General features: G+C 39.5%; 1 protein-coding gene across 2 annotated transcripts in view; it reads right to left on the reverse strand.

Moving 5' to 3' along the window:
* Positions 1–389: 389 nt before the first annotated feature.
* Positions 390–13,002, reverse strand: part of LOC138981708 (ceramide glucosyltransferase-like) — a 72,808-nt gene continuing 60,195 nt past the window's right edge. For both annotated transcript variants that reach the window (XM_070354742.1, XM_070354733.1), the window contains 8 exons: positions 12,555–12,696; positions 11,907–12,009; positions 11,357–11,458; positions 10,135–10,250; positions 9,019–9,197; positions 8,597–8,683; positions 7,608–7,800; positions 390–7,008 (listed from right to left, as the gene is read on the reverse strand). In XM_070354742.1, the coding sequence (XP_070210843.1) occupies positions 6,817–7,008; positions 7,608–7,800; positions 8,597–8,683; positions 9,019–9,197; positions 10,135–10,250; positions 11,357–11,458; positions 11,907–12,009; positions 12,555–12,696 (1,114 nt within the window). In that variant the 3' untranslated portion in view covers positions 390–6,816. The remainder of the gene's footprint in view (positions 7,009–7,607; positions 7,801–8,596; positions 8,684–9,018; positions 9,198–10,134; positions 10,251–11,356; positions 11,459–11,906; positions 12,010–12,554; positions 12,697–13,002) is intronic.

Consider the following 13,002-nt stretch of genomic DNA (forward strand, 5'->3'; position numbering starts at 1 on the left):
TCTTTTTCCTTACTAAATCTGTAACGGTCCTTTATATTGTGATTCTTACTAGTTTAAAAAAAAAAATATATTGAAACATAAATGCAATCTTTCAATAAATCTGAAGATTGATAATTTTATTCCTTCTGACCCATTTCCATTGTAGCCGAAAATAGCTGGTTGCATCTTTAGCTGGGTTTTCCCATGCAGGCTCACATATATGTGACCTTCCACCACGGAATGAGTCGCATGTCACCTTTTCATGATTTTCATTTTTGTACATTTTCTTAAAGAGTTTATTAGTGGTGAAAACCGTTTTAGAAAAGAGCGAAAACTGTTTGGGTTATAAGCCTGTGACTAAGGTGACCCTCACACTGTTACCAGACACTCCCCGGACTTAAATTAAGCCTAGCGCAGAACCGCGCGATCGAGGTGACATGCGACTCATTTCGTGGTGGAGGGTCACATATGTGTCTTGCAAATAACAGGCAATTTTCCAGTCTGAGATGACCAAACAATCAATTAAATATACAGTAATACTTTAATGTTAACGGTGTGGTGTGCAAAACAATACAACAGTCAGCAGTGTTTTGCTTAATTCTTTGGCTAGCGATAGTGGTATCCATTTCAAACATTCATTGTGTGCCATGTAGCTCATTGTGCGACACACAAAAACAATCCTTGCATTCACAATTATCACCAGGCAGGATTAAAACTTAAAGCAACCACTTCGTGTCATTGTGCAACATTAATCATAATCATCGTACAACAATCAGAGTTCATTTTTAAGTCCTTTTCATTGTTACAAGCAACGGCAAACCTTTTTTTAATTTTTATAGTCTTTTAACAGCATGGTGAGAAAAAAAGAAGAAAATTACAACTACAAAAATAGCACGTCATTACATGTACTGTTCTACATTGTAGCAATAAACAACCGATGAACATGACATGACCTGTTCGTTAAAACAAAAATGTGGAGCTTGGGGGTGGGGGAAACTGAACCACAGGTAATTTTGTTTGCACACATGTAAACATTGTGTACTTCACTCTAGCAACAAAAAGTATAACTTGAAATGGCAAATGCACATGCTCCCAGACAGAATAAACCAAATGCTAACCTAAAAAGCATATAACACAACCAGCAAATAAAATCAACTGCTCACAACAAATTAATTATGTTCATGTAACAGTGAAACCACCCTTTAGAGACCACAAGAAATCTGGGAAAATCAGGTCTTAAAAAGGCGGAAGGAGTCTTAAAATGGGGGTAAACTTACAGAGGTTATGAAGAGAAAGTCTGAGAAAACTGGGTCTTAAAAAGGAGGGAGTCTTAAAATGGGGGTAAACTTACAGAGGTTATGAAGAGAAAGTTTGAGAAAACTGGGTCTTAAAAGGAAGGAAGTCTTAAATAGGCATTTTCCAGAAATAACACTCCCAATCGGCTTTATCCTGCGATCGGGACGAATAACTAACTCTCATGTGTATGCTATGTAGCGTGCGCTCCGTATGATACCCTTTTCTGTGAAAAATATACACACTGGAGCCATGCTTCGCTGCCTGGAAGTGTTGGCTAAGCATGCATGTGTTTTCCAAAATTCATGTGACCTCAAGCCAAACCCACGTGACCTCGATCAAAACATGTTGTGAGCGATCACTACGGGCCACCGATCATTTCCGCAACAAATTATGAACGCCCATGACCTCGTGAACGCTGATTTTCCGAAGACACGGGTATCGTTATTGTGTGCGCTGCATATCAGAGTTAGTTGTTCATCCCGATCGCAGGATAAAGCCAATCGGAAGCAAGGTATAGGCTCAAAACAATCAGAGTTCATTTTAATAACCAGCAATAAGATAAGCCTTGTACTGAAATGCTTATGTAAAAGGGGCTCTTACTCTACTAGACCACTGAAAATCCTGACAGAGTTATTTCCGAACATTATCAATTAAAAGGCTCAAAAGGGGAGTTCCACTGCACTGTATTGTTGAACTTTCCATAAGTCAAAGTACAAGGAAAGGAGTTGCAAAACACACCTACAGACCACACTGCTGCCTGAAGAATTTAATGTGTTACTGCCATCAAATCAATAAATGCAAAATTAAAAGAACACATTAAACTTTCTGATTTTTGTGTATGGCATCTGAATCACAATTATCAATGCTAAATAAACATAAATGTCTGAACTGAAAAATGCCAGCCGAATGAACCATGTAAATATCTAAATCTACATGTATTACGATATAAATTATCAAGATTCGAGATTCTATCCAGCATGTAAGCGATTGAATAAAACAGACGGGCGGGGATCTAGCTCAGTCGGTAGCGCGCTGGATTTGTATCCAGTTGGCCGCTGTCAGCGTGAGTTCGTCCCCACGTTCGGCGAGAGATTTATTTCTCAGAGTCAACTTTCTGTGCAGACTCTCCTCGGTGTCCAAACACCCCCATGTATACACGCAAGCACAAGACCAAGTGCGCACGAAAAAGATCCTGTAATCCATGTCAGAGTTCGGTGGGTTATAGAAACACGAGAATACCCAGCATGCTTCCTCCGAAAACGGCGTATGGCTGCCTAAATGGCGGGGTAAAAAACGGTCATACACGTAAAATTCCACTCGTGCAAAAAACACGAGTGTACGTGGGAGTTTCAGCCCACGAACGCAGAAGAAGAAGAAGAAGAAAAATAAAACAGACTAAACCCAGGATTTCCCAGTTAATCAGAAAGTGTTCATGTACAATAGTCAAACAATACAGATAACTATATAAATCACTTCACTTTATTCGCCTTCTCATACCTCCTTTAATAAACAATCATGAAATGCATTAAAAATGATACATGATTTTTAAGCTGCATACAATGTGAAGGACAAACCGACAAAATGCACATCTTAATTGCTATTCAACTCTCTTCATTAATTATCAATATAAAATTCCGCAAATTTGTTTGGACTTTATGTGTATACTCAAACATGATTTCCTCTATGAGGCTGCTAGTTCACAACTTTTTTAAATTTTTAACACCGTGAATCCTCCCAACTCTGTAGTACTTCTGAACTAGCATTTTCGTGTCTTATTATTCTCAAAGTCTATGATTTTGGGATAGTGAATTCTCAACGCACAGTGCTTTTTTACCGCTTATTACTTCAGTGTTCATTATTTCCCAGTTTAATGACAAAGTGGACCTGTAGCACGATTAAGCTTCCCATGATACATCCTGATTCTCCACGCTCAGATTTCCCATAACAAATCATATATATTTTTTGTACTACATGTATAAACCAATTAACTTTTAGCAACTGTGACAGGGAGACAACCGTCGCCCTTCACAGCAGACTCTGCAGAGTTGTTCGCCTCAGAAGTTGTGAGCTATTTATAGCTCGCAAGGCAACACCTGTGGATTGTAGAGATCTGTTTGTGATGGGGTCTGGCGGCTTTTGTCTCTCTGTATGTTCATGGAATCCTTTGAGAATGCATAACAGTTTTTATAGGGCTTAGAAATAAGCTCTAAAATTATCAATCCTGTTTGATTGGACTTCGCCTCCAAAGGTGATTGTGGTGTTTCGGCACTCGGTTACACAACATATACTGATTTGTACAGTTCTCATGATGAAAATTGTTGTTAAAATGTCAAACAATCGATATCCAAGTACCACAAATTCTTAAAGGTAACCCAATGATCAGAATTCAGAGTCTTAAGTCTGCTAACCTGTTTTTGCTATGTCATGATCAACAGATATTTTAATCAATTATTTTAGCTGTTTGTGTTACATTTTGCCACAATATGGTATATTCTAAGCTTTACTCAAATACTACCTGATCAAATAACATATGAGCACACACTCAAATGGAAACACAAACTACCTTAATCGCTGAAGGGCATTTAAAAACAAACACAACTGTGCTGCCTCAAGTTTACTGAAATAACAAGTTTTGTTTTGACCACACTTCACTGCATGGGTCTACAAAATAGTTCAAAATGATACTGATCATCATATATGCAACCCACAAAAATGTTTGTTCCCGATGACAAGGCCAAAACAGTTACGGTGAATTCTGTTTTGCTTTTTAATGAAGAAGTTTATAGTTTTATGTACACAGGCCCATGTGGCCTCAAGCTAATAGCAGGAAATTGTGCGCGTTGTGCCCCATGGATGTCGATAAAGAGTATCTTGTCTTGTGTGAAGTCTGCTGATTTCAGTTTTGTCATATTTATTTCTTAATTTTTTTGTGAAGGGTAAAAAAACATATTGTAGGGTGGGAGGACAAATTAGGGTCAGTAGGAAAATTAGAAACATTCAATTTTTCTTTTCTTTGCCTAATGCATGAGATCAGCCATTCATAAAGATGGAGCATGCATGAACCACAGTCTCGGGGTCTATTCACGGAATGTTCAAGCACGTGAAGAGAAGTAAGTGGAGGGTGGGGGTGAGGTATGTGTCTGTTGGGAGGCTTGAGACTAAAAGTGCATGGTTACAAGCAACTCTCTTCAATTAGATCATGCACAGTTACACAGATCCTTAGATAAAACACTTTTTGTCTGCCTCAGAAAAAGAACTCAAAGTTCACTACCGTACATGATTCTTATGCTGTTCACTCAAATAAAAACTGTATCATTCTGCTGTAAACATTCTTTTTAAATACTTTAGGGTGTTTTTAAACACATTGTGCATCACAGTTGACAGAAGGGAAATGCTCACCTTTTCAAAATTTCAGCAGTAAGAATTTTATCCAAAACCGCAAAGAATGATGCCGTCGTTTAGCGGCAATATCAATACTGAATCAGTGACTATTGGGTAAATATGTTTTATTATTATTATTTTTTTTTTTTTTTAGATAATTCAGCAGTCAGTAAAAGAAAGCATAATGTGCTAAGAATTATTGGCTGCACGTACTGGACAAATCTGAATGAAGCAAAGGAATATATAGCTGAAACATAATTTGTGGCAGACAAAACTGAATTTGTTGCAGAAACACATGGCCAAGTATCAAACATGCATAAACAGTATATTACATGCTCCTTTTTCCCACTTCCTTCACTATCTTCCTCATAAGCTACACACTTTACACGCATGCATGCGCCCGCACACACACACACATGCATGCACGCACACACACGTACACTCTCTCTCTCTAAATATCAAGCATTGGCTGCTGCAAAAATTAACATTTGGTCACAGAGCATTAGTCAGCATGACCAGGTTTGCAAGTGAGCACTAGTTCATTAACTTCTTTTAACATTTGATAAACAACTTCTGATGAGATTTTAATTAACAGTCAGTGAGTGTTATTTTACATCATCAAAGACCTTCACAGAAGATACTGCTGTATATTTTTCATATTTCATACATGCAACAGATAGTATGGAATAATTTCATAAAATGTTTGTTTCACTCTCACCATATATTTAGCTCATGTTTACAGGTGAAATTTAAGGAATGCACACAATCTTCTAGCCTCTAACAGCCAGAGCAAATAGGTTTACAGCGCACAAGGCAAAAATGTTCCATTGGTGTATGATTCAGCAGATATGTAGATTAACTGCAGCCATTTTGACACTATGGATGGTGATTTGGATCAAAAGTTGATAATTATTTTGAAATCATGTTCAGTCAAAATAACTTTGTATTGGCTGACGGCAGTCGTTTTGACATGATGATGATATAATCCAGATGTAAAGTTCTTGGTCAATTAATATCCCGTTCTGATGATACATCACAATTGATGATATTTCGATGTGATAAAATATTTTGTATCTGTTGTAATGCATCCCATCTGATGAGTTTGCACAGTTGAGCATTCCCTGCATGTTTGAAAACGGCTTTACCGGATTTCCGGCAATTACCGGAAAAGTAGCATGCCTGACACACACAACACAGTAGACCCTAGAAACTGTGGCCTGCTTTCTGTTGAAAACTTTGAGTCTGCGAATATGTGGATTCAAGCCCTGAAGTAAATCCATGGCGCCAGATGCATTTTATTCCTCTTCAATCTTGTTTCTCACAAAGAGAAGAACAAATATAAGGTGACAAAATCATGTTTTTGAAGACATAACATAAGCAGCTTGTATGTAGCCCGATAGTTGTACAGCAGTCCCTCTCATGAACGGACACCCTTGGGCCATAGCAAAACTGTCCGTACATTGCAGGTGACCGGGTACATTGCAGGTGTCCGGTCACGGGAGGGGTGACCACACCACCCCCTCCCCCATACACAGAGACACACAAACAACAGGATTGAGTCTATGCTAATCACTTCTTGTGGCTACTAAACAATAACAATAAACTCCTAATACTTCTTTAAACGTTCTGTAAAAATGATTTGTAAGAAAAGTGTTGAAAAGAATTAAGAGATAAAATAAATCCTCAAGGTAGTGAACACACTCACCATGCACTGACATACGAAAGCAGCCACACAAACACAGCACAGAGGAGCAATTTAGGTTTTAAAAAGTCTGACTGTTCTTGACTTAAACTTAAAACGCACAGCAAAGCCAGCAAGTATGGACGGTTATGGAATCAGGGTTAAAAACCCGAAGCGGCAGACGTTAAAAGTTTGCTATACGCTGATCAGCCTCATATTGCCATAAGGCACATCCATCGCAGACAAAATAACAACAACAAGAGATGAATAAGATTCCAATATTCTTACTAGAATCAAATGGGTGCAAACTTTAAACAACAGCAGAGGAATGGCAGCTTATTTTCCGGTATTTTCCACCGCTGTCATGAATCGAAGAAGCTGGAATGAGCCCATGAAATCCACTTGCATGTGTTTCTGCATGAGTCTGTGATGAAAACAGGAGCACGAATGTACAATGATGACCTGTGTTCCTCGTATTGTCACAAGTCAGAACAGGCGGATGCTTTAGTGTCCAGCTCAGTGTGTCCGCCCGTGTGCACGTAGTATGTACGTCGACCCCACTTGATGCGGTGGGGGTTGACAACAGCACAGATGAAAATCCACACAGACATGCACTCTCGGAACATCCAGATCCAAGCAAATCGGAGCTTTCCGATAGGCACAGGGCCGTTCTGCAACAGAAGTTGCAAGCGTGAATTACAATGTGGCTGAAAGGCAGGACATTTTTCAAACATAATAGACACACATACAGTAATTGTGCTCATTTTCAAATGCAATTTAAATCCTTTAGTGAAAAGCTGTTCCTTTTGAGGATGAAAGTCACTTGTTCATTTCAATGCTTGTTATTCTCTCACTTACTCCATTACACATGTCTAAGCATTTAGAGTGCTTACTTCCCTTTGTTTATCAGATGTTCCTTCCAGGTTTTACATGTCATTCCACAACCAAAAGTGTTTGATTTTTCATAGAGAAGTCTATTCACTTGCTCAGTTTCAAACTTTTACAAACAGATCAATAAAACCGTTTTGATAGAACAAGTACCTAAAGCATTTACTCAAACAACTCCTGCTAGATATATCAATATTGTCAACAAAGCTGACAGTTTAACGATTTGCAAATCAAATCCAAAAATTGGACTTCGAAACCTCACCTGCATATTACGAAGCTGTATGTAGTCTATAACAAGACAGACCAGGCGAGAAATGAAAAAGATGGAGGGATTAATATTAAAGAAATGGTACAATGATCATGTTTCACTCTGAAACCTCACCTGCACATTACGAAGTTGTATGTAGTCTATAACGAGCCAGACCAGCAGATGAGAGCAGAAAAAGATGAAGGGGTTGATGTCAAAGAAATGATACAATGTAGCAGCCATTGCGGCGCCCAATGTCATGCATTCTGTCAGCGGCTCCAGAAAACTGGCTACCACCGTCAGCATATTCAGCCGCAGTCGTAGCCATCTGTGTGTACAACATAAACGCATGTGGTCATTATGCGTGTCCTTGGTAAAAACAAAATACACATACAAATTATTACTGATACATGTTCGCAGAGTACACCAACTAAGCTTCACCCAAATCAGAAAGTGTTGATGCCTAAGGAACAGCCTGTTTCTAAATGATTATTTAACAACATAAATTATGAGGCTGTTTTACAGAGGAAGGTGTGTGTGTTTGTGTGCGTGCGTGCATGCGTGCGTGCGTGTGTGCGTGTGTGTGTGTGCGTGTGTGTGTGTCAGGCATGAAAACTGAAAAAAAAAAATACTGAAAAAAAAATTCGAAGGCGCATAGCGCCAAGTTTCACAGGCGCATAGCGCCAAGTTTCGCAGGTGCAAAGCGCCAAGACTTCTTTTTTTTTTCAAGGGTGCAACTTGGTGCAATCTGGGGCTATCTGAGCCTTAAAATTGGATTCAACCATGGCCCCAAAACTATTTTACTATAACTATGACTAGGAAAAAAAAAAAAAAAAAAAAAAAAAAAAAAAAAAAACGAAAAAATACGAAAAATACGGTTGTTTTTTTTCTCAAAAATACGGAGAATTATCATGCCTGGTGTGTGTGTGTGTGTGTGTGTGTGTGTGTGTTAATTTGTGCATCATTGCGCTTGTCCATGCATGTGTGACTGCATGCTTTATACATAATCTAGTTACACAGTTTCAGTATCCTATCAACAGGAAGACTTTCACTTATCAGCATACACAACTTGTTAAAATAGCAGTGAGACAGCCCTCCTGTGGGCAAAAGTCAATGCAACATACCTGACCATACGGTCAACAAAGCTTTTGACTGATGTAGAGCTGACATTCTGTTGAGCTGGATATGCTGACAACACAAGCTTGAAGCCCCTGTAAAAAGCACAAAACAATCTTCATTCTTTACATCCATTCAAGTCACAAAATACAAAGAAAAGTTGACACAGACAGTGTTACAGAAATGTTGACTCCAACATTTCATAACATTATTCTGACTCAGCAGGCGCTTTTGCAAAGAGGTTCAACATGTCCAAAGCACCGACTCCGAACAGTAACCAAATCAGCTGCCATGTGTAAATGCGTGTCCCCCCCCCCCCACACACACAGGCACAAAGACATGCACACACATACACATTCACCCCCCCCCACACACACACCAATACATCCACACACATAGGTGCTGCGTACAGCCCCTCTCTCTCTCTTACCTATCATGTATGGCTTTTGTGAGGAAAAAATCTTCTGCTAGATATCGTCCAAACCATCCCAGGCCATCCAAACTGTCCAAGACAGACTTCTTGAAGATGTAGGACATGCCAGTCACACAACACATGCCAAGAATGTTGAATGCTATGTAGTACCGCGCCAGTGCGCAGCCAAAATAAATCTGAAATTAAAAAAGAACAAAATATAGTACATTTACTTTCAATTAATCACACGAGTGGAGTCTTTAATGATATAGTTCTGGTTTCAGAATCTTTATTTGGTTTAAAAGTGAAGATGACAACACCATAGTTTCCGGGGGGCCCGGGTAGCTCAGGTGGTAGAGCACTGGACTTGTGATCGAAAGGTCGCTGGTTCGAATCCGGGCCGGGACGGACACGGGTCAACTTTATGTGCAGACCCAGAGACGGTATCCATCTCCCACCCCCGTGTCACCACAATGGCACGTTAAAGATCTTGGTCATTCTACCATAAGTGCAGATGGCTGATACCACCTAAACACGCATACATCAAAAGCCGTGAGGGCGTAAAAACTCGAATCGTATAAACCAATTCATGTCCAATATAGGCAATTAAGACCTGACGGACAATAAGCCCCTTAAAATTTCCTTCCATAGTTTCCTTGCTATGTTTACATGATCATCCATTTCAAGTTGCATCTACACGGTTATTCCCCTTGCAAATGTAGTCTGTGTAACAGTTCATCAGAGAAAGCTTTAAGACAGGGGGTGAAGGGGTGGAGGGATGCATGCTCTTCTTTTTGCTTTCCAGACTTATCAGTCTAAAATGCTAATTTTAACTGTTTCTTACTTCAAAAACTCAAGTACATGCAACATCAAGAGAGTCATGGATACACCACTGAGGTCAATGCAAAACGCACTAACCTCATTTTCTGGGAGCCTTACGGTTTTGGTAAAACCGTTTATCCTTCCCAAACATGTGGTGCTAGAAAGTTGCATTTGTCGTTGTTTCCAAAAAAGCTGACACAAGCCTTTTTTTTCAGCCTTACCTTGTGGTGCTGGATAATAGCATAAAAAGACACATTTTGTTGTTGTTGCCAAAAAAGCTGACATGAGCCTTTTTCTTTTTATCAAGCTTACCTTTTCAATGGAACTGGCCAAGTTGTTGGCCTGTACGGAGAATGGCATCTGGTGAACTAGGGCCACGTTGGGCTGCTGCAGCTTGACCACTATGTCTTGTATGATCTCTGTGGACACTGCAACGTCAACAATAAAGCATGTTACACATTTGTGACCGGCTCCAACAAAAGGATAACAAAGTCACTGTGGCAGAACAGAAATAACAGAAATAAACTCGAGCCATGGCCAACATTTTGGATTGCATTTCTGCACTCTACCAAATGTGTTATATCTATTCTGTAAATATCAATTTTAGATTTGCTTTGCAAAAATAATAAAAAATGAGGTTTTATTGCACCGCAGACACAAAATAAGCACCCTTTTAACCCCCAAATAATTGTTTCTTTCTTCGCTTTTTTTTTTACTTGAAACAAATTTCATTTTCATTTTTTGATGCATATTGAAGAAAAGTTTACATTTAATCATTATCAGTCACTTTAAGCTTTAGAAGTTAAACTAGAAACCTGTTGCTGGGGATTTGTTGCCAATTTACTCCTGTGACCTTCACACCTGCTTTTCTCAAAATGGCCGCTTTAAATCGCTATATCTCATCAATGCTAAACAATAGACACTTGTAGTAAAGACCATCTCAAAGCTGGCTATCTTCACTTTCAAGGGATACCAAAAAGTCCAAATGTCAAAAATGACACTTTGTTATCCTTTTGTGGGAGTGGGTCACATTTATAACTAAACACACTGACTGCAGTATTCTATAGTAACATTTTGTACTATCTAGACCTGCAAAAAATTTGGACCTTTTTAAGACCTCCAAAAATCTGAGAAAATCAGGTCTTAAAAAGGAGGAAGTCTTAAAATGGGGGTACATTTACAGAGGCTACGAACATAACGTCTGAGAAAACAGGGTCTTAAAAGGAAGGAAGTCTTAAATTGGGGGGTCTTAAAAGGGGGTTCCACGGTATCTGGTCCTGCAAAAATGTTGGACTATGTAGTCTTGCTTTTAACTTTTGGTGGATGCTTTACCAAACTGTAGGCAGTGTATGTACCAAGACGTCTTGTCTTCATTATATAATCTAAAGCTAGAATCAGAAGTTTCAGTCTTCAAAGAGAATGTAAAATCAGGTTGCATTCTCCATTCAAGAAGCAGTTTTATCACTCGAAGACAGTGCAAGGGGAGTTATCTTTTAAATTCTGCAATCTTGGTCAAAAGAGAAGATGATCTCACCTTTTATGCGACTTGTGCTGATCCAGACGTATTCGTATTGCGCTGCCTCATAACCCTGCACCATGTTCTGTACCATGGGGTTCATGATCTCCTCTCTTCCGTCTGAAACAAGGCCTGCTTACGTCAACTTTTTCGTCCGACTTCATCACACTTTTGCAAAAACTGCATGGTAAATCATGCTACAATGCTGCATTAAGTAAGTACATTAAGGGGGATGGGGGCATCTGTTAAACACATCCTTTAGAGTCTACTTATCATCAATCTATATACATTTCTGTCACAGTGAGATATTTAATTCTGAAACAATGACAAATAAGCTGGCAATAGTGATATTTCCTTTACAGCAAGAAATGTAATTCTGAAACACTGACAACTTAAATCACACACCTTCTGAGACAGCTGTCGATTCTCACTGAAATTTGAAATGTTCTCCAGATATTCACAGTCTGTAGATTCAACTGTTCTTGTCATTACAAAAACTGTAAACAACTGCTGCTGCAGCTAAAGAAAAGAAAGTTTTTTGTCCTCCTACAATTGTTATCACACTTACGGAAGAACATCTTGACATCCACTTTGGGGTACTTTTTCTTCAGCTTTTGAACCAAAGTGATGGCTGGGTCTTGGTCGTCATGGAAACAGATGAGCAGCTCATACTGAAAATAGAAGAAGAATCTACAATGATGGAGAACATAGGTATTTAACCCCTCCTCATCCCCCCATTCATCATCCACAGTCCCCATCCTAATAACTCTATTATTACTGTGAATAACTTATCTGTATCTCCCTGAAATAGTGTTTTAATGCACCCTTCTACCACCTCTTTGTCAAACCTGCCCTGGCCACGACCTGTTGATAATGAACACCTACCTATTACGACCACCCCAAAGGATCCACAAGGAGTTTGCTTTCTATGCAATTCCCCTTCACAGAGCCACCTATGACCTGTCTATAGGTTTGACAGGCATGGACTGACACATACAAACATGCACGCACACACACATACTCTCACAGATATACACCTCTATGTCTGTGGATAACTATTTGAAGTGATGCAAACAACATGAACACACACTGTGACACACACACACTCACGCAGGTAAACACCTATGTATTTGTGAATAACTATCTGCAGCAAAGCAAACATATAAACACACACACACACACACGCACCAACACACACACGCACAAACACACATACCTTAGGATACTTGAGAGTAAAATGACTCTCCAAGTTCACTTCCAACAGAGGGTCGATCCCCATTAGCGGCTTGACGATAGACACGCCCGGTACATCATCTCCAAGCAACGCTGTGTCGCTCTTCTTGTGAAAATACATCCAACTGAAACATACACAGTGGCAATATTGAACTTCGATATAAAAACAAATCTGACAAAATCAGGTCTTCAAACAGAAGGCAATCTTAAAGGCACAGTGCAGCTCACAGCCTTCGTTTTGTTAAAGGCACAGTGCAGCTCACAGCCTTCGTTTTGTTAAAGGCACAGTGCAGCTCACAGCCTTCGTTTTGTTAAAGGCCCAGTGCAGCTCACAGCCTTCGTTTTGTTAAAGGCCCAGTGCAGCTCACAGCCTTTGTTTTGTTAAAGGCCCAGTGCAGCTCACAGCCTTCGTTTTGTTAAAGGCACAGTGC

The sequence above is a fragment of the Littorina saxatilis genome, linkage group LG1 (genome assembly GCF_037325665.1).
Source record: "Littorina saxatilis isolate snail1 linkage group LG1, US_GU_Lsax_2.0, whole genome shotgun sequence".
NCBI classification, from domain to species: Eukaryota; Metazoa; Mollusca; class Gastropoda; order Littorinimorpha; family Littorinidae; genus Littorina; species Littorina saxatilis.